This window comes from Oncorhynchus gorbuscha, linkage group LG06 (genome assembly GCF_021184085.1).
Source record: "Oncorhynchus gorbuscha isolate QuinsamMale2020 ecotype Even-year linkage group LG06, OgorEven_v1.0, whole genome shotgun sequence".
In the NCBI taxonomy this organism is placed as follows: domain Eukaryota; kingdom Metazoa; phylum Chordata; class Actinopteri; order Salmoniformes; family Salmonidae; genus Oncorhynchus; species Oncorhynchus gorbuscha.
The window spans coordinates 58,931,342-58,952,067 of record NC_060178.1 but is presented as its reverse complement, the minus strand read 5'-3'; the positions used below and the strand labels follow the sequence as shown (position 1 = coordinate 58,952,067).

The window sequence follows — 20,726 nt, the reverse complement described above, 5'->3', positions numbered from 1 at the left end:
GAAACTAAGCTTATGAGGCATTTATAAGCTCTTCAAGAATCAATAGCTTTATCATTGATTTAAAAGTCCCAAAATAGAAGTAACAATCCAAGATTGCCCCTTTAATCCGATGGATGAATATAAACCAAGAACTAATCTCTTCTGGACAGATTCAAGAGACAACTTTCATGAGAATTTTATTTCTGGGTAACCAAGATTGCGTGAGAACTGATTACATCAGATACAGTGACAATATTTTTCTTGGTTTTGCAGCTGTACATATTTTAGTGGTATGAGTATGGAGTTATACTCACATTTATCCTACCTCCTCTGAGGAGCCCCCACCAGTTCCTGGTGGGTTTCCACCATGGCTCGCTCCACTGGGGCCCTGCCAGCCTCCTCCCCAGCCTACCCCTGCCTCCCAGGCCCTAACAGACTTTGTTTGATAATCCCTAATGGGTCCTCAATCACAACCCTTCACATTACAGTAGTAGGATGTTCTAGGAACTGTGGCACCCAGGACCGGCTCTTTCCTCTTTGGGGCCACCTTGCAAGATTTGGTTGGGGGCCCCCCACCCCATGGCAAAACTTTTTAGTGGCCTCCCTCTTGATGGTGGAGAAAAATCAACATTTGAAAGTTAATTTACGATAAACCTGCAAGTTGATTTCCTGTCTCTCCCCCCATGGCAAAATGTGTAGAATTGCAGAAAACTTGCTTTAAAATGGCAAAAAGCTAATATCCTGCGAATCTACACATTTTGCAATAACTTATGCCAGGGTTAATATACGAGTGAGAATGACTAACAAAATCAATGGGGGCCCCCGGGAGGTTAGGTTTAGATAACTGAATAGACTAATCGTTACAGAATCGTGGGTTGCTCCCTTTCAAAAACTACCGATCTAAAAAGTATTAGTTGACATAACTAATTTAGTGACTGTCAGTGACTGACATACACAACCAAATTTCAAAATTGCACCTGACTTGTATTGTACTATTCTTACTCTCAATAGTAAGTTGAAATCTCGACTGAGTTCCTAAAAAAGCATCCGGGGACCCTAAGTGGCGGCTTATGTCGCATATACCTGGAACCACATCTCCTGGCCTTGTTTTTGAGACCCTTTCTGATCAAAGGGTGCCAGACATCGCACTCTGTCTGGATCCTGGACTTACTGATGGGCCACCCCCAGACGGTGAAGTTAGGCAACAACACATCTGCCACACTGACCATCAACACGGGCGCCCCTCAGGGGTGTGTCCTTTGTCGCCACCTGTACTCCCTGTTCAACCAAGACTGCGTTGCCGCACACAACTCCAGCATCATTAATTTTCCCGATGGCACGACGGTGGTAGGACTGTCCACCGGCGACGATGAGGCAGCCTAGAGGGAGAAGGTCAGAGACTTGGCAGTCTGGTGGCAGGACAACAACCTTCCCCTTAACGTCAGCAAGACAAAGGAGCTGATCGTGGTCTAAATTAAATGGAGGGGCGATCACACCCCCATCCACATCGATGGGGCTGTAGTGGAGTGGGTTGAGAGCTTCGAGTTCCTCGGTGTCCACATCACTAAGGAATTAACATGGTCCACACACACCCACACAGTTGTGAGAGGGCACGAACGTGCTTCATCCCCCTCAGGAGGCTGAAAATACTTGCCCTCAGGTCCTCCAAAAGTTATATAGATGCACCATTGAGAGCATTTTGACAGGCTGCATTACCTCTTGGTATGGCAGCTGTTGAGTACGGCCCAGTACATCAGAGCTCCCTGCCATCCAGGACCTTTATACCAGGCGTGTCAGCAGAAGACACAACATTTTTTCAAAGTCTCCAGCCACCCAAGCCATAGACAGTTGTCTCTGCTACCGCATGGCAAGTGGTACCAGTGCACCAAGTCTGGGACCAAGAGTACCCTGAACAGCTTCTACACACAAGCCATAAGACTGATAAACAAGACTGCTATATAACTAATCAAATGTCTACCTGCATTGACCCTTCTTTGCATTAACTCTATGCACACACACTGGACTATACCCGAACACTTACACATGCATACTGACGCCGTGCACACACTCAGCACATACTCTTCCGCTACTGTCTATTATCTGTCCTGTTGCCTAGTCATTTTACCCCTATATGTACATACAGTAGCTACCTCAATTACCTCATACCCCTGCACATTGACTCGGCACTGGTACTCCCTGTATATCAGTGGGGGCTGCTGAGGGGAGGACGGCTCACAAGAATTGCTGGAACAGAGTGAATGGAATGGCATCAAATCATGTGTTTGATGTATTTGATACCATTCCACTAACTCCACTCCAGCCATTACCACGAGCCCATCCTCCCCAATTAAGGTGCCATCAACCTCCTGTGCTGTATACTTCCTGTATCTAGCCATGTTATTTTTACTCATTATTGTTATTTGTTATTCACTGTGTATTTATTCCTTGCGTCACTATTTCTATTCTTTATCTTTAACTCTGCATTGTTGGAAAAGGACCCCTAAGTAAGCATTTCACTGTTAGTCTACACCTTTTGTTCACGAAGCATTGATTTGATTTGATTGTCCGTCCCGACAGACCTAGTTCAAATAGTATTTGACGTATGTATTTGGCCCAGGTCTGGTCCTAACTACCTTTCCCTTGCCAGTCACTGTCCGTTATCATTTACACCTGTCTGTCTTTCCTGTTTTACATAATAAACTAGGCAAAAAAAGAAACGTCAACTGTGTTTATTTTCAGCAAACTTAACACTTGCAAGTTCCTGGACATTTCTGGGGGGAATAGCCCTAGCCTTCACCCTCTGTTCCAACTGGTCCCAGACGTGCTCAATGGGATTGAGATCCGGGCTCTTTGCTGGCCATGGCAGAACACTCACATTCCTGTCTTGCAGGAAATCATGCACAAAACTAACTGTATAGCTGTTGGCATTGTCATGCTGGAGGGTCGTGTCAGGATGAGCCTGCAGGAAGGGTACCACATGAGGGAGAAGGATGTCTTCCCTGTAATGCACAGCATTGAGATTGCCTGCAATGAGAACAAGCTCAGTCCGATGATGCTGTGACACACCGCCCCAGACCATGACAGACCCTCCACCTCCAAATCGATCCCGCTCCAGAGTACAGGCCTCGGTGTAACGCTCATTGCTTTGACTATAAACTCGAATCCGACCATCACCCCTGGTGAGACAAAACCACGACTCGTCAGTGAAGAGCACTTTTTGCCAGTCCTGTCTGGTCCAGCGACGGTGGGTTTGTGCCCATAGGTGACTTTATTGCCGGTGATTTGTCTGGTGAGGGCCTGTTTTACAACAGGCCTACAAGTCCTCAGTCCAGCCTCTCTCAGCCTATTGTGTACAGTCTGAGCATTGATGGAGGGACTGGTCATTCCTGGTTTAATGCCGGGCAGTTGTTGTTGCCATCCTGTACCTGTCCCGCAGGTGTGATGTTCGGACGTACCGATCCTCTGGAGGTGTTGTTACATGTGGTCTGCCACTGCGAGGACGATCAACTGTCCGTCCTGTCTCCCTGTAGCGCTGTCTTAGGCATCTCACAGTCAGTAGAAAGGCCTCTTTAGTGTCCTAAGTTTTCATAATTGTGACCTTAATTGCCTACCATCTGTAAGCTGTTAGTGTCTTAACAACCGTTCCACAGGTGCATGTTCATTAATTGTTTATGGTTCTTTAAACAAGCTTGGAAAACAGTGTTTAAACTCTTTACAATGAAGATCTGTGAGGTTATTTGGATTTTTATGAATTATCTTTCAAAGAAAGGGTCCTGAAAAAGGGACATTTCTTTTTTTGCTGAGTTTATATTTATTCTGTCCTTTCATAACCATATAGGCCTACAGTGAGTGTATACATTGTACCTTACTAGTCATACAGTGACACGTTGCAGTATCCCACATTTCAGAGAGTAACGCCTGACTACTTGGGACTTCCACTCACGCGGTCTCACACTTTTCCAACACTTGTGCTGGGTTACAGTTAGTTATAAAACGGTTTATTGTTCTCATGATTTCCACAAAAATCGATTTTTAGCGTAGGTGATAAGATGCCTTCCTCAATTAGTGCAGCGTTATGATCGTGTCTGGTGGTTGCAGACCAAAAAGTCACACTTTCTCCTGAGAAGCCATGTGCCTACTCCGTAACGAATGTTGGAACGGGCATGACAGTTAGAGGCGCACCCATAAATAGGGCCTGCAGTCACCACCCAAGCCACGAGCAATAGTCTAGTGTCACCTCTTACCACAACTTAGTCAACAAGCGGTGACTTTATACACAGGGCATTGAATCAAGTTATTTCAGTTTTATTAGAATGGAGTACCAAAACGCCTCAGAGATTAACGGCGTCTGCAATGGAAAAATTGTTACAGAATATCTCAACGGGTTCAGTGAAAAATCCATAGAGGCAAAGAAAGCTGAATTGATGGGCAAGGAGGAGAAGTCCCACAAGGAGTCAGAGGATGTGTGCAAGATATCTGCCATTGAAAGAGCCTACGGCATCGTACTTCGAGAACTGGGAGAAGACGTGGAACGTGAGGGTCTACTGCGTACACCATTACGGGCAGCCAAAGCAATGCAGTTCCTCACCAAAGGTTATCACGAGACAGTAAAGGGTGAGAGCATTGACCGTCCTGCATAAATAGTTGTCAATGTGTTTCATTAAATCTAAAATATATGATAGATTATGAGGTAGATTGGGAACAATCTGTTCTTTACAGTTTAATATGCATTTAATGTATAATAAAGCCTATTTAAAACTGATTTAGCGTTGCTCATTCCTCAGGCTGCATAGTCTTGATAAACTGTCCACACAGCTACAGTGCAAGTTGATATGTGTGCACGATTCATTTAGCTTTGGAGATATTAGACCTCCATTGTTATTTTAAACATCACTGGAAACAGCCATAGACACATACATCATTGGAAGCAACAAAGTGTAATTCCGATTTTGACCAGCTGTTCATTTTGAGTTTTCATTGTGTTCATCGGGTCATATTCGATTTGCTGCAAAGAGCGTGGTTCATTACTTTACACTCTCCTCATTGGCACCCAGTGTCTCTGCAAATTGAGATCGCAAGTAGGGAAAACTGATTATGCGTACAAAGCTGCAATCTGGAGTTGGGTAAAACAATTGTTCCACTTGTCTCTCTTACCTCTTCTTCCCCAGACATCCTGAACAATGCCATCTTCGACGAGAACCACAACGAGATGGTGATCGTGAAGGACATTGAAATGTTCTCTCTCTGTGAGCACCATCTCGTGCCCTTCTTTGGCAAGGTGAAAACCCATGATGTATAATGAAGCCATGAAGCAATACGTGCGTATCATTTGAACTTACACAGCAGCAGTTGGGATCATTTGATACGCATAACGCATTCTGACACTCAGGAACATCCCTTGTTTCCTTTGTTGTCGCTGAAATCCTGCTAATGTCAATGGTACATGGTTAACAAATCTAATGGTTCAGACGTTCTCTGAGTTTATCATTGAATTTGCGACTATGTGCTTTGTTTCGACACCAAAGGTTCACATTGGATATCTTCCGAACAATAAAGTGGTTGGTCTGAGCAAGCTGGCAAGGTCAGTGATCATATTCAGTTGCTATCATCTTCCCAAAGATATGCATGCAGGCACGCACGTGCACACACACAAGTGGACACATGAACACACACACACACACACACGTTCTGCACTAACTTCCCCCTTTTTGTTGCTTCATCCATTACAGGATTGTTGAAATCTTCAGCAGGAGGCTTCAAGGCGAGTATCCGTTGGTCATTTTGGGCATCACTATCACCGAGCAGCTTGCTGAGGGAAGCCTGTAGGTTTGAGTGCGTCTAGAGTGTTAACCTCTGCCCTTTATGTCTGTTGTTCCCTCTACAGTGCAGGAACGCCTGACCAAGCAGATCGCTACAGCAATCTCAGAGGCATTAGAGCCTGCAGGCGTAGCAGTTGTCATTGAGGCAGCGTGAGTGTCTTTTTACGATGTACTCTATATGTCTTGTATTACATGTGAATTACATTGTAGTGCTCCATGTATTTCGACACCCGAATGAATTGCAAACCTATGCTACACAAACTGTGCCAGGTATTATGTCGTGGCTGACAGGAAGTTGTTAAGCCCGCCTAGGTTTTATGTGTTTTGGATCAATTCATTCAGTGAATCAAAGAGTTGTTCTCAAGAGTGCACCGGTTGATCTGTTTTCATTATAACAACTGAGTTTGGACCATTGTATTGTGTGTTTCAGTCATATGTGCATGGTGATGAGGGGTGTGCAGAAGATGAACAGCAAGACCGTGACAAGCGCCATGCTGGGACTCTTCCAAGAGGATCCCAAGACGCGGGAGGAGTTCTTGGCTCTGATCAAAAACAACTGACCCACTTGGGCCGTTGTTACCTCACCCGTTCTTCCCAAGCCAAAAACAGCCATCTCTCCAGCTATCACCAAACAATGCAAGATTGTTTTCTTCTTTCTTTTCTCTTTCATTGATCTTAGCTAAGTATGTTCTGTCAGGTAGGGGGGTTGGGGTTGAAATACTATTTTGAAATCTTTCAAATATTTTGAGCGCTTTTCTCTAGTGCACCTGGAGTAAAGATCCGGGGTTTGCAGTTTGGGAACAATCGCTAAGACTGATATATCAGGGAGTCATGATCAGGGATTAAAAACTATAAGGAACTTGATATGCATTTTATAAGTTATGTGTAGTTATGTGTAGTCCTTGGATCGTTTCATATTAAGTGCTGCTGCCAAAGGCCCCTCTGTACCCACCTTCAGAGGAAGCGCCTTACCGTTACTGTATCGCAAGTGCTTACATTGTTTAGATTTTTTTTCTTAGTATTTTGGCTGTATATTATGGACATGGTATTCCTAGAAACTTGAAGCTGAAATATGACCCTCATAACATTGACATTTGTTCTGTTTGGACATAACTCTTGTGCTAGTAAGGGGTGTCAATATCTAGTTGTGCAATGGCTCAAGGTAATGATGATATAGGAGCATAACAATAACAATGGAAATGTTCTGTAAATGCCTCTAACCCAAATGTTGTATCACATGAGTATGACGATGCTAGTTAATGTTAAAAATGTTGATTTGTCAATCTTATGAGTTTGAACATTACATTTAGAAATAAATAAATATTTAACCTGCTTTAAAGTTGCTTTCTTGGTTTTGTAATTAAGATATTTGCTTTAGGAAAAGAGTTGCCTCGATTTCCCGGATTCTATAAGCTGAATTAGTGTGGAGTGTGTTCATAGTCATTAAATGCACATTTATATGTATTAAATACTATCCTGGATGAACAGGTATTTTTTGTTGAATAAGATACAGGTAACTGTCAAAATAAAGGAAATCCTTGAGAAAATAAGGGATACAAAGTACTGCACACTGAAGGAAGGCACTTCCATACAGGTGTGATTCCTTAGTTAATTAAGCATCCCATCATGCTTTGTAAAATAAGGAGGTTAAAATTATGTCACACAAGCAATTAACCAAAGTTGTGTGGAGATGTATGCTCAATGCAAAAGTGTAACCCATTCATTGCAACTCTGTCACAAAAAAATGGAAGAGGCTATTACACAAAAGAGAAAGGAATGAATTGGTTTGTCTGCCACCAATGAAAAACCAAGCATGCCTTAATGGGATGACTAGTAAAAATAGTATAAGATATCACTTTCACTTAAATTTTTAAGGGTTGTGTAACGGCGTTCGTCTGTTGAAAGAAGAGAGTCGGACCGAAATGCAGCGTGTTGGTTACTCATGACTTTAATGAATGAAAATGCGGTACATGAAATAACTGAAAGACGAAAACAACAAACGGAACGTGAACCTATTACAGCCTATCTGGTGAAACTACACAAAGACAGGAACAATCACCCACGAAATACAAAGCGAAACTATGGCTCCCTAAATACGGTTCCCAATCAGAGACAACGATAAGCACCTGACTCTGATTGAGAATCGCCTCAGGCAGCCAAGCCTAACAACACCCCTAATCAGCCGCGATCCCAAATAATACAAACCCCAATACGAAAACAACATATAAACCCATATCACACCCTGGCCTACCCAAACATATAACAAAAACACAAAATACAATGACCAAGGCGTGACAGAACCCCCCCCCCCCTAAGGTGCGGACTCCCGGACGCACTTCAAAAGCATAGGGAGGGTCCGGGTGGGCGTCTGTCCATGGTGGCGGTTCCGGCTCGGGACGTGGACCCCACTCCATTAATGTCCTTGTTCCTCCCCTTCGCGTCCTGGGATAATCCACCCTCTCCGCCGACCATGGCCTAATAGTCCTCACCCAGATCCCCACATAACTGAGGAGCAGCTCGTGACTGAGGGGCAGCTCGGGACAGAGGGGCAGCTCGGGACAGAGGGGCAGCTCGGGACAGAGGGGCAGCTCGGGACAGAGGGGCAGCTCGGGACAGAGGGGCAGCTCGGGACAGAGGGGCAGCTCGGGACAGAGGGGCAGCTCGGGACAGAAGCAGCCCGGGACTGAGGGGAAGCAGCCCGGGACTGAGAGGAAGCCCAGTACTGAGAGGAAGCCCAGTACTGAGAGGAAGCCCAGTACTGAGAGGAAGCCCAGTACTGAGAGGAAGCCCAGTACTGAGATGAAGCTCAGGCAGGTAGTAGGCTCCGGTAAATCCTGGCTGGCTGGCGGAACTGGAAGATTCAGGTTGACAAGCAGATCTGGAAGATTCTGGTTGTCTGGCAGATCTGGAAGAGACTGGTTGTCTGGCAGATCTGGAAGAGACTGGTTGTCTGGCAGATCTGGAAGAGGCTGGTTTTCTGGCAGATCTGGAAGAGACTGGTTGTCTGGCAGATCTGGAAGAGACTGGTTGTCTGGCAGATCTGGAAGAGACTGGTTGTCTGGCGGCGCTGGGCTGACTGGCGGCACTGGCGGCGCTGGGCAGACTGGGAGCACTGGCGGCGCTGGGCAGACCGGGAGCACTGGCGGCCCTGGGCAGACTGGGAGCACTGGCAGCGCTGGGTAGACTGGGAGCACTGATGGCGCTGGGCAGACTGGGAGCACTGGCGGCGCTGGGCAGACTGGGAACACTGGCGGCGCTGGGCAGACTGGGAGCACTGGCGGAGCTGGGCAGACTGGCGGCACTGGCGGCGCTGGGCAGACGGGAGACTCCGGCAGCGCAGGAGAGGAGAAAGGCTCTGGCTGCGCTAAACAGGCGGGAGACTCTGACAGCGCAGGATGGAAGGAAGGCTCTGATAGCGCTGAACAGACAGGAGACTCCAGTAGTGCAGGAGAGGAGACAGGCTCTGGCTGCGCTAAACAGGCGGGAGACTCCGACAGCGCAGGAGGGAAGGAAGGCTCTGATAGCGCTGAACGGACAGGAGACTCCAGTAGCGCAGGAGAGGAGACAGGCTCTGGCTGCGCTAAACAGGCGGGAGACTCCGACAGCGCAGGAGAGGAGAAAAGCGCTGGCTGCGCTGAACAGGCGAGGCGCACTGGAGGCCTGGTGCGTGGTGCTGGAACTGGTGGTACTGGATCGAGGACACGCACAGGAAGCCTGGTGCGGGGAGCTGCTACCGGAGGACTGGTGTGTGGAGGTGGCTCTGGATAGACCGGACTGTGCAGGCGCACTGGAGCTCTTGAGCACCGAGCCTGCCCAAGCTTGCCTGGCTCGATGCCCACTCTAGCCCGGCCAATAGGAAGGGCTGGTATGTGCCGCACCGGGCTATGCTCCCGCACTGAAAACACCGTGCGCTCCATAGCATAACACGGTGCCTGCCCGGTCTTTCTAGCCCAACGGTGAGCACAGGGAATTTGCGCAGGTCTCCTACCTGGCATAAACATACTCCCTTCTAGCCCCCCCTCAATAATTTTTGGGGGCTGCTTTTCGGGTTTCCTTGCCAACCGTGTTCCCTCGTATCGTCGGCTCCTAACTCCGGCTGCCTCTGCTCTCCTTAGTGCCTCCACCTGTTCCCATGGAAGGCGATCTCTTCCGGCCAATATCTCCTCCCAAGTGTAACAACCTTTACCATCCAACACGTCTTCCCATGTCCATTCTCCGAATAATTCATCCTCCTTTTGCTGCTCCAGCTGTCGCTGCCTGTTTATACCAGAGCCTCTCCGTTTTAGACGGCGTGTCTTTTTCTTTGACTCCATTCGCCTGTAGACCTCTTCGCACTGCTGTAGCGAATCCCAGGCGGGCGCCTGCACTCTCTCTGGGTCGGCCGCCCACCTGTCGATTTCTTCCCACGTCGTATACTCCATGCCTCTACCGTCCATAACGTCCTCCTTTCGCTGCTGAAGCTGTCTACGTCGTTGCCAGTTTACACGCTGCTCGGTCCGTGAGTGGTGGGTGATTCTGTAACGGCGTTCGTCTGTTGAAAGAAGAGAGTCGGATCTAAATGCAGCGTGTTGGTTACTCATGACTTTAATGAATGAAAACGCGGTACATGAAATAACTGAAAGACGAAAACAACAAACGGAACGTGAACCTATTACAGCCTATCTGGTGAAACTACACAAAGACAGGAACAATCACCCACGAAATACAAAGCGAAACTATGGCTCCCTAAATACGGTTCCCAATCAGAGACAACGATAAGTACCTGACTCTGATTGAGAATCGCCTCAGGCAGCCAAGCCTAACAACACCCCTAATCAGCCGCGATCCCAAATAATACAAACACCAATACGAAAACAACATATAAACCCATGTCACACCCTGGCCTACCCAAACATATAACAAAAACACAAAATACAATGACCAAGGCGTGACAGGTTGACAACTGTGCCGTATAAAATTCAAGATAGTTGGGAACAGATTTGACCATGGCATCAGGTTTATGAACCGATATTCAAAACAACAATTGAGACAACAATCTGTTCTTTTCAATTTAAACTATTATATAGAATTCTATCCACAAAATGAATGCTCATATATAGTGCAGATTCTGTCACTCGGAAACAACAAAATCATCTCTTTTGGTAATGTCCTTGAGTGGCTGGCTCTTTCGGAGTCAGGTCCAGGAATGGTTGGTAACCCCCTAAGGTCGATGTCTACACCCCTCGCGGAAATTAAATGTGCATAATACAAACATCCCCATAAAAATCTGTCAGTTTAAGCTAGATGTCTGTTTCTTTTTGCTTTGGATGTGTCTAGGACTGTGGTGGTCATGGCATTTTGTCAGCCAGTGATTGTCCAGTTTATAACTACCGATCTCCCAGCAATTGACTATTAATAAACATACATTTAGCATCTCCTGGCTTCCACACATAGCCTACAAGCCACTGATGCAGACCTTTGGAACATCTACATTTTTAAAAGTTGAATAAATATTTCAGAAGAACAGAATAGCATACTCTGAGTTAGTTGTCCTTATGTTAGACCCTGATCCGGCTATGCCATATGGCTGTGGGCTACTCTAGTTCATTTAGCAAACAAGATTTGCTTAGAATTCCGGGGCATTATTTTATATCATTTTATAACATGAAGAACACAATTGAGCATAGCTGAATAAAAGTGTGCACTATTCTGTGTTGAGCGGTTAACAAACACATAGGTACTCCTATATGATTCATTTAGACTTATTAATGTAACTTTGGTTGTTCTACACTTCATCCTTCTCTCATTCACAGTTTGACAAGCACTTGATAATGCCTCACATTTTCTAGCAGCATCCCCTTTGTGTGGCTGTAATTAACCCTAACAAAATCCATGCCATTTGCAGCCAGTGGCTGTTGTGACCTAAATATAATAATTATAATTTCCTTCTCTGTGCTCCTAAGCACCTCTCACTCACATGGCTCACCATCACAAGATCTGGTCTTTCTCACAGGCTACAAGTGAAGACAGACACATCGGAGACACAAATGCGTGTGTCCTTATCCAATTCCGAGGCGCATATTGAAGATATTGGAAAAACTGTCTCAGGTGTGTCTTATTATTTCATTATTGTGTCCCTGTTTTCTGTGGTCCTTTGCAGAAGATTGAATTGTTTACCGTGTGCGTTCGTTTCCTGAGTGAGTTTGAGACTTAGTGTTTTTTTTTCTCCACTATAATTTGGTCTTTTGACCAATCACATCAGATCTTTTCTAATCAGTTATTATCCAAACAGGTCTGGACAGGGTTGATCGTCACATATATTGTCTTAATATTATTGCAATATCGTATTGTAAATAACCTTTAGTATACCACTACCACTACCAAAGGGGGAAAAAGTGACATGCTGGTAGAACAACCATGGTTTAGTTTCCTCCAAATGATTAATCAGTCATAACGGAACCTGATCACCCATAGCAAGACGCGTGGTCAAATTATGAAAATGTAGAAAAGCGGCAATCGATTTTTTAAAAAGTGCTGTCATGTTTTGTCTTATATTGTCTTGTCATTTTGCTTTTCCTTCTGTTCGTTTTCCCCCTGCTGGTCTTTTTAGGTTCGTTCCCTTTTTTCTCTCTTCCTCCCTCTCTCTCTTCTCTCTATCGTTCCGTTCCTGCTCCCAGCTGTTCCTATTCCCCTAATCAATCATTTAATCTTTCCACACCTGTTCCCTATCTTTTCCCCTGATTAGAGTCCCTATTTCTCCCCTTGTTTTCCGTTTCTGTCCTGTCGGATCCTTGTATATGGTTCACCGTGCTGTGTCTTTGTATCGCCCTGTCGTGTCGTGTTTCCCTCAGATGCTGCGTGGTGAGCAGGTGTCTGAGTCTGCTACGGTCAAGTGCCTTCCCGAGGCAACCTACAGTTTATGATCGAGTCTCCAGTCTGTTCTCGTCATTACGAGTGGAATTGTTTTTTATGCTTTATTTACCGCTCCGATTTGTCTAGGAGTATTGCATATTTCCTTTACTGGATTAAAGACTCTGTTTTCGCCAAGTCGCTTTTGGGTCCTCATTCACCTGCATAACAGAAGGATCCGACCAAAGAATGGACCCAGCGACTACAGACGCTCGTAACACTGCCGTCGAGATCCAAGGAGCCATGCTCGGCAGACACGAGCAGGAATTGTCTGCTGCTCGTCATGCCGTGGAGAACCTGGCCGCTCAGGTTTCCGACCTCTCTGGACAGTTCCAGAGTCTTCGTCTCGTGCCACCTGTTACTTCCTGGTCTGCCGAGCCTCCGGAACCTAGGGTTAATAACCCACCTTGTTACTCCGGGCAGCCCACGGAGTGCCGCTCCTTTCTCACCCAGTGTGATATTGTGTTCTCTCTCCAACCCAACACATACTCTAGAGAGAGAGCTCGGGTTGCTTACGTCATATCACTCCTTACTGGCCGGGCTCGAGAGTGGGGCACAGCTATCTGGGAGGCAAGGGCTGATTGTTCTAACAATTACCAGAACTTTAAAGAGGAGATGATTTGGGTTTTTGACCGTTCAGTTTTTGGTAGGGAGGCTTCTAGGGCCCTGGCTTCCCTATGCCAAGGTGATCGATCCATAACGGATTACTCTATAGAGTTTCGCACTCTTGCTGCCTCTAGTGACTGGAACGAGCCGGCGCTGCTCGCTCGTTTTCTGGAGGGACTCCATGCAGTGGTTAAAGATGAGATTCTCTCCCGGGAGGTTCCTTCCAGTGTGGACTCTTTGATTGCTCTCGCCATCCGCATAGAACGACGGGTAGATCTTCGTCACCAAGCTCGTGGAAGAGAGCTCGCGTCAACGGTGTTTCCCTGCTCCGCATCGCAACCATCTCCCTCCTCTGGCTCAGAGACTGAGCCCATGCAGCTGGGAGGTATTCGCATCTCGACTAAGGAGAGGGAACGGAGGATCACCAACCGCCCGTGCCTCTATTGCGGACTTGCTGGACATTTTGTCAATTCATGTCCAGTAAAAGCCAGAGCTCATCAGTAAGCGGAGGGCTACTGGTGAGCGCTACTACTCAGGTCTCTCCATCTAGATCCTGTACTACTATGTCGGTCCATCTACGCTGGACCGGTTCGGGTGCTACATGCAGTGCCTTGATAGACTCTGGGGCTGAGGGTTGTTTCATGGACGAAGCATGGGCTCGGAAACATGACATTCCTTTCAGACAGTTAGACAAGCCTACGCCCATGTTCGCCTTAGATGGTAGTCATCTTCCCAGTATCAGATTTGAGACACTACCTTTAACCCTCACAGTATCTGGTAACCACAGTGAGACTATTTCTTTTTTGATTTTTCGTTCACCTTTTACACCTGTTGTTTTGGGTCATCCCTGGCTAGTATGTCATAATCCTTCTATTAATTGGTCTAGTAATTCTATCCTATCCTGGAACGTTTCTTGTCATGTGAAGTGTTTAATGTCTGCCATCCCTCCCGTTTCTTCCGTCCCCACTTCTCAGGAGGAACCTGGCAATTTGACAGGAGTGCCGGAGGAATATCATGATCTGCGCACGGTCTTCAGTCGGTCCCGAGCCAACTCCCTTCCTCCTCACCGGTCGTATGATTGTAGTATTGATCTCCTTCCGGGGACCACTCCTCCTCGGGGTAGACTATACTCTCTGTCGGCTCCCGAACGTAAGGCTCTCGAGGATTATTTGTCTGTGTCTCTTGACGCCGGTACCATAGTGCCTTCTTCCTCTCCGGCCGGGGCGGGGTTTTTTTTTGTTAAGAAAAAGGACGGTACTCTGCGCCCCTGCGTGGATATCGAGGGCTGAATGACATAACGGTTAAGAATCGTTACCCGCTTCCCCTTATGTCATCAGCCTTCGAGATTCTGCAGGGAGCCAGGTGCTTTACTAAGTTGGACCTTCGTAACGCTTACCATCTTGTGCGCATCAGAGAGGGGGACGAGTGGAAAACGGCGTTTAACACTCCGTTAGGGCATTTTGAGTACCGGGTTCTGCCGTTTGGTCTCGCCAATGCGCCAGCTGTTTTTCAGGCATTAGTTAATGATGTTCTGAGAGACATGCTGAACATCTTTGTTTTTGTCTACCTTGACGATATCCTGATTTTTTCACCGTCACTCGAGATTCATGTTCAGCACGTTCGACGTGTTCTCCAGCGCCTTTTAGAGAATTGTCTCTACGTGAAGGCTGAGAAGTGCTCTTTTCATGTCTCCTCCGTTACTTTTCTCGGTTCCGTTATTTCCGCTGAAGGCATTCAGATGGATTCCGCTAAGGTCCAAGCTGTCAGTGAGTGGCCCGTTCCAAGGTCACGTGTCGAGTTGCAGCGCTTTCTAGGTTTCGCTAATTTCTATCGGCGTTTCATTCGTAATTTCGGTCAAGTTGCTGCCCCTCTCACAGCTCTTACTTCTGTCAAGACGTGTTTTAAGTGGTCCGGTTCCGCCCAGGGAGCTTTTGATCTTCTAAAAGAACGTTTTACGTCCGCTCCTATCCTCGTTACTCCTGACGTCACTAGACAATTCATTGTCGAGGTTGACGCTTCAGAGGTAGGCGTGGGAGCCATTCTATCCCAGCGCTTCCAGTCTGACGATAAGGTTCATCCTTGCGCTTATTTTTCTCATCGCCTGTCGCCATCTGAACGCAACTATGATGTGGGTAACCGCGAACTGCTCGCCATCCGCTTAGCCCTAGGCGAATGGCGACAGTGGTTGGAGGGGGCGACCGTTCCTTTGTCGTTTGGACAGACCATAAGAACCTTGAGTACATCCGTTCTGCCAAACGACTTAATGCTCGTCAAGCTCGTTGGGCGTTGTTTTTCGCTCGTTTCGAGTTTGTGATTTCTTACCGTCCGGGTAGCAAGAACACCAAGCCTGATGCCTTATCCCGTCTTTTTAGTTCTTCTGTGGCTTCTACTGATCCCGAGGGGATTCTTCCTTATGGGCGTGTTGTCGGGTTGACAGTCTGGGGAATTGAAAGACAGGTTAAGCAAGCACTCACGCACACTGCGTCGCCGCGCGCTTGTCCTAGTAACCTTCTTTTCGTTCCTGTTTCTACTCGTCTGGCTGTTCTTCAGTGGGCTCACTCTGCCAAGTTAGCTGGTCATCCCGGCGTTCGAGGCACTCTTGCTTCTATTCGCCAGCGCTTTTGGTGGCCGACTCAGGAGCGTGACACGCGCCGTTTCGTGGCTGCTTGTTTGGACTGCGCGCAGACTAAGTCAGGTAACTCTCCTCCTGCCGGTCGTCTCAGACCGCTTCCCATTCCTTCTCGACCATGGTCTCACATCGCCCTAGACTTCATTACCGGTCTGCCTTTGTCTGCGGGGAAGACTGTGATTCTTACGGTTGTCGATAGGTTCTCTAAGGCGGCACATTTCATTCCCCTCGCTAAACTTCCTTCCGCTAAGGAGACGGCACAAATCATCATCGAGAATGTGTTCAGAATTCATGGCCTCCCATTAGACGCCGTTTCAGACAGAGGCCCGCAATTCACGTCACAGTTTTGGAGGGAGTTCTGTCGTTTGATTGGTGCGTCCGTCAGTCTCTCTTCCGGGTTTCATCCCCAGTCTAACGGTCAAGCAGAGAGGGCCAATCAGACGATTGGTCGCATACTACGCAGCCTTTCTTTCAGAAACCCTGCGTCTTGGGCAGAACAGCTCCCCTGGGCAGAATACGCTCACAACTCGCTTCCTTCGTCTGCTACCGGGTTATCTCCGTTTCAGAGTAGTCTGGGTTACCAGCCTCCTCTGTTCTCATCCCAGCTTGCCGAGTCCAGCGTTCCCTCCGCTCAAGCGTTTGTCCAACGTTGTGAGCGCACCTGTAACTTTGCCGTTACAGGGCACAGACTGTGAGAGCCGCCAATAAACGAAGGATTAAGAGTCCAAGGTATTGTTGCGGCCAGAGAGTGTGGCTTTCCACTCGCAACCTTCCTCTTACAACAGCTTCTCGTAAGTTGACTCCGCGGTTCATTGGTCCGTTCCGTGTCTCCCAGGTCGTCAATCCTGTCGCTGTGCGACTGCTTCTTCCGCGACATCTTCGTCGCGTCCATCCTGTCTTCCATGTCTCCTGTGTCAAGCCCTTTCTTCGCACCCCCGTTCATCTTCCCTCCCCCCCTCCCGTCCTTGTCGAGAGCGCACCTATTTACAAGGTACGTAGGATCATGGACATGCGTTCTCGGGGACGGAGTCACCAATACTTAGTGGATTGGGAGGGTTACGGTCCTGAGGAGAGGAGTTGGGTTCCGTCTCGGGACGTGCTGGACCGTTCACTGATTGATGATTTCCTCCGTTGCCGCCAGGATTCCTCCTCGAGTGCACCAGGAGGCGCTCGGTGAGTGGGGGGGTACTGTCATGTTTTGTCTTATATTGTCTTGTCATTTTGCTTTTCCTTCTGTTCGTTTTCCCCCTGCTGGTCTTTTTAGGTTCGTTCCCTTTTTTCTCTCTTCCTCCCTCTCTCTCTTCTCTCTATCGTTCCGTTCCTGCTCCCAGCTGTTCCTATTCCCCTAATCAATCATTTAATCTTTCCACACCTGTTCCCTATCTTTTCCCCTGATTAGAGTCCCTATTTCTCCCCTTGTTTTCCGTTTCTGTCCTGTCGGATCCTTGTATATGGTTCACCGTGCTGTGTCTTTGTATCGCCCTGTCGTGTCGTGTTTCCCTCAGATGCTGCGTGGTGAGCAGGTGTCTGAGTCTGCTACGGTCAAGTGCCTTCCCGAGGCAACCTACAGTTTATGATCGAGTCTCCAGTCTGTTCTCGTCATTACGAGTGGAATTGTTTTTTATGCTTTATTTACCGCTCCGATTTGTCTAGGAGTATTGCATATTTCCTTTACTGGATTAAAGACTCTGTTTTCGCCAAGTCGCTTTTGGGTCCTCATTCACCTGCATAACAAGTGCAAAGGATCACACATGTTAAGCAAATACTATGGCTTTGTAAAGAAATAAAGTGTCAATCAAAAAGTAGCCTAAAGATGGCTTCGTATTGTAGCCTACATTATATTGTACAGTGGCCTTGCTCATGCTTACAGAAGCTATGTGCCTTTCTGCATCAGTTTGGACATCTTCTGCACTTTGATGAGTGGAAAATTATTGAAGATTCACAGAACATGATACAATTTAAAAAGACTGCATTATAATACCACTGTATTCTTTTTTATATCTGATACAGCAACTGAAATCGACAATTCACCCACTGCCCACCGTTCATTCTGGCTAGATCTGAAAAGGAACAGGGGGAACATTAGGCCGACACATTATACCTTGCCATACACTTGTCATGCACCGCAGCCTTATACTGCGACTCAATCATTGTCTGTCCCATGTATCCCCAATACATTTGTAGTTCAGTTAAAATCCTGCTATTACAGTCTGTGGCCTTTCTGTAGCCTACAATGTTATGATTTTGCGCTGGCATTTGACAGGAGAATCCTTTGTCCTCATTCTAGATGATAACTCTTCATAAATATCTTTATTTCTATTTGCCCATTTTATTCAGAGCTGGACGCGGTATTGGACTGTGTCATCCGACTACAGTGCCAATAGGCACTTGGTTTCTAATGAAGAACCATGGTCTTAATTCTGAAATAATTGTAGAAGTATTGTTGTCTATAATTACTTACTACCTCAATTGGTCAGTGTGATTTGTTTTTGAGAGTCCAGGACAAGCATAATGTCGGCCAAATGTATATGCTTTTGTTGTCAGTGTTCGTACGAGATGCACCTTTAACTACCTCCAGAGGTGGTCAGCAAGCTCTAATCACAATTAGTATTGATTGTCTACATATGTGGGCAAAATCTGAATGTGGACAAGAACACAACTAAGTATAAACGGGGCAAAAAAACGCCTGTGAAATGGTAAGTCACCAGCAGTGAATTCATAGAAATAAACACTTCAACACTTCACTGTTTTAAATGGAAGTGAGGAAGTGAAAGGAGAAAAGTAAATGAGAAAACAGATATAGGATAGGAAATAAGAAAAAGGGAGTTGGATAGGAAAAGAAAATATGAAATGAAATTAAGCGAGAAAAGACAGTCAAAGATGAAAGGGATAGATGGATAGATAGATATTCTCTGGCTGGTGACCGGCAGGTGACGGTGGGTGACTGGCAGGTGACGGTGGGTGACTGGCAGGTGACGGTGGGTAACCTGCAGGTGACGGTGGGTGACTGACAGGTGACGTGGGTAACCTGCAGGTGACGGTGGGTGACTGGCAGGTGACGGTGGGTAACCTGCAGGTGACGGTGGGTGACTAGCAGGTGACGGTGGGTAACCTGCAGGTAACGGTGGGTAACCTGCAGGTAACGGTGGGTAACCTGCAGGTGACGGTGGGTGACTGGCAGGTGACGTTGGGTAACCTGCAGGTGACGGTGGGTGACTGGCAGATGACGGTGGGTGACTGGCAGGTGACGTGGGTAACCTGCAGGTGACGGTGGGTGACTGGCAGGTGACGGTGGGTGACTGGCAGGTGACGGTGGGTAACCTGCAGGTGACGGTGGGTGACTGGCAGGTGACGGTGTGTAACCTGCAGGTAACGGTGTGTAACCTGCAGGTAACGGTGGGTGACCGGCAGGTGACGGTGGGTGACTGGCAGGTGACGGTGGGTAACCTGCAGGTGACGGTGGGTGACTAGCAGGTGACGGTGGGTAACCTGCAGGTAACGGTGGGTAACCTGCAGGTAACGGTGGGTAACCTGCAGGTGACGGTGGGTGACTGGCAGGTGACGGTGGGTAACCTGCAGGTGACGGTGGGTGACTGGCAGATGACGGTGGGTGACTGGCAGGTGACGTGGGTAACCTGCAGGTGACGGTGGGTGACTGGCAGGTGACGGTGGGTGACTGGCAGGTGACGGTGGGTAACCTGCAGGTGACGGTGGGTGACTGGCAGGTGACGGTGTGTAACCTGCAGGTAACGGTGTGTAACCTGCAGGTAACGGTGGGTGACCGGCAGGTGACGGTGGGTGACTGGCAGGTGACGGTGGGTAACCTGCAGGTGACGGTGGGTGACTGGCAGGTAACGGTGTGTAACCTGCAGGTAACGGTGGGTTACCTGCAGGTAACGGTGGGTGACCGGCAGGTGACGGTGGGTAACCTGCAGGTAACGGTGGGTGACTGGCAGGTAACGGTGGGTAACCTGCAGGTAACGGTGGGTAACCTGCAGGTGACGGTGGGTGACCGGCAGGTGACGGTGGGTGACCGGCAGGTGACGGTGGGTGACTGGCAAATGCGGCATGTGACCGACCGGCAACACCAATACCATAAGGAGATCAGGATGCCTTTCCCCTATGGGGACAAACTGAAGAACCCTATATGGTTATACATACACTCTTACAAGAAAAGTGTATGCTGAACAAAAATATAAAAGCTCAACAATTTCAAAGACTTTACTGAGTTACAGTTCATAAGGAAATCAGTCAATTTAAATAAATAAATTAGGCCTTAATCTATTGATTTCACATGACATGGAAATATAGATATGCATCCGATGGTCACAGATACCTTAAATAAAAGGCAGGGGAAGTGGATCAGAAAACCCGTCTGTATCTGGTGTGATCACCATTTGCCTCATGCAGCGCAACACATCTCCTTCACATAGAGTTATCAGGCTGTTGATTGTGGCCTGTGGAATGTTGTCCCACTCCTCTTCAATGGCTGTGCGACGTTGCTGGATATTGAAACACGCTGTCGTACACGTCGATCCATGATATCCCAAACAAGCTCAATGAGGAACATGTCTGGTAAGTATGCAGGCCATAGAAGAACTGGGACATTTTCAGCTTCCAAGAATTGTTGCACAGATCTTTGCGACATGCTGAGATCGTGCTGAAACATGAGGTGCTGGCAGCAGATGAATGGCACAACAATGGGCCTCAGGATCTCGTCACTATATCTCTGTGCATTCAAATTGGCATCGAAAAAAATGCAATTGTGTTCGTTGTCCATAGCTTATGCCTGCCCATACTATAAC

The 20,726-nt window shown here is 47.5% G+C and overlaps 1 protein-coding gene across 1 annotated transcript; it reads left to right on the top strand.

Moving 5' to 3' along the window:
- The first annotated feature begins 4,234 nt into the window (after positions 1–4,234).
- LOC124037190 (GTP cyclohydrolase 1-like) lies at positions 4,235–7,120 on the top strand. The gene is made up of 6 exons (XM_046351861.1): positions 4,235–4,593; positions 5,148–5,257; positions 5,505–5,560; positions 5,709–5,740; positions 5,864–5,948; positions 6,229–7,120. The coding sequence occupies exons 1-6, from the start codon at positions 4,293–4,295 to the stop codon at positions 6,356–6,358; spliced, it is 714 nt and encodes a 237-aa protein (XP_046207817.1). The 5' UTR covers positions 4,235–4,292; the 3' UTR covers positions 6,359–7,120.
- Positions 7,121–20,726: the final 13,606 nt, after the last annotated feature.

Coding starts and splice junctions, on each gene's coding strand:
- LOC124037190 (XM_046351861.1), top strand. CDS start 4,293: ATGGAGTACCAAAACGCCTCAGAGATTAACGGCGTCTGCAATGGAAAA. Junction 4,594..5,147: donor TTATCACGAGACAGTAAAGG/GTGAGAGCATTG, acceptor CTTCTTCCCCAG/ACATCCTGAACAATGCCATC. Junction 5,741..5,863: donor CTTCAGCAGGAGGCTTCAAG/GCGAGTATCCGT, acceptor TTCCCTCTACAG/TGCAGGAACGCCTGACCAAG.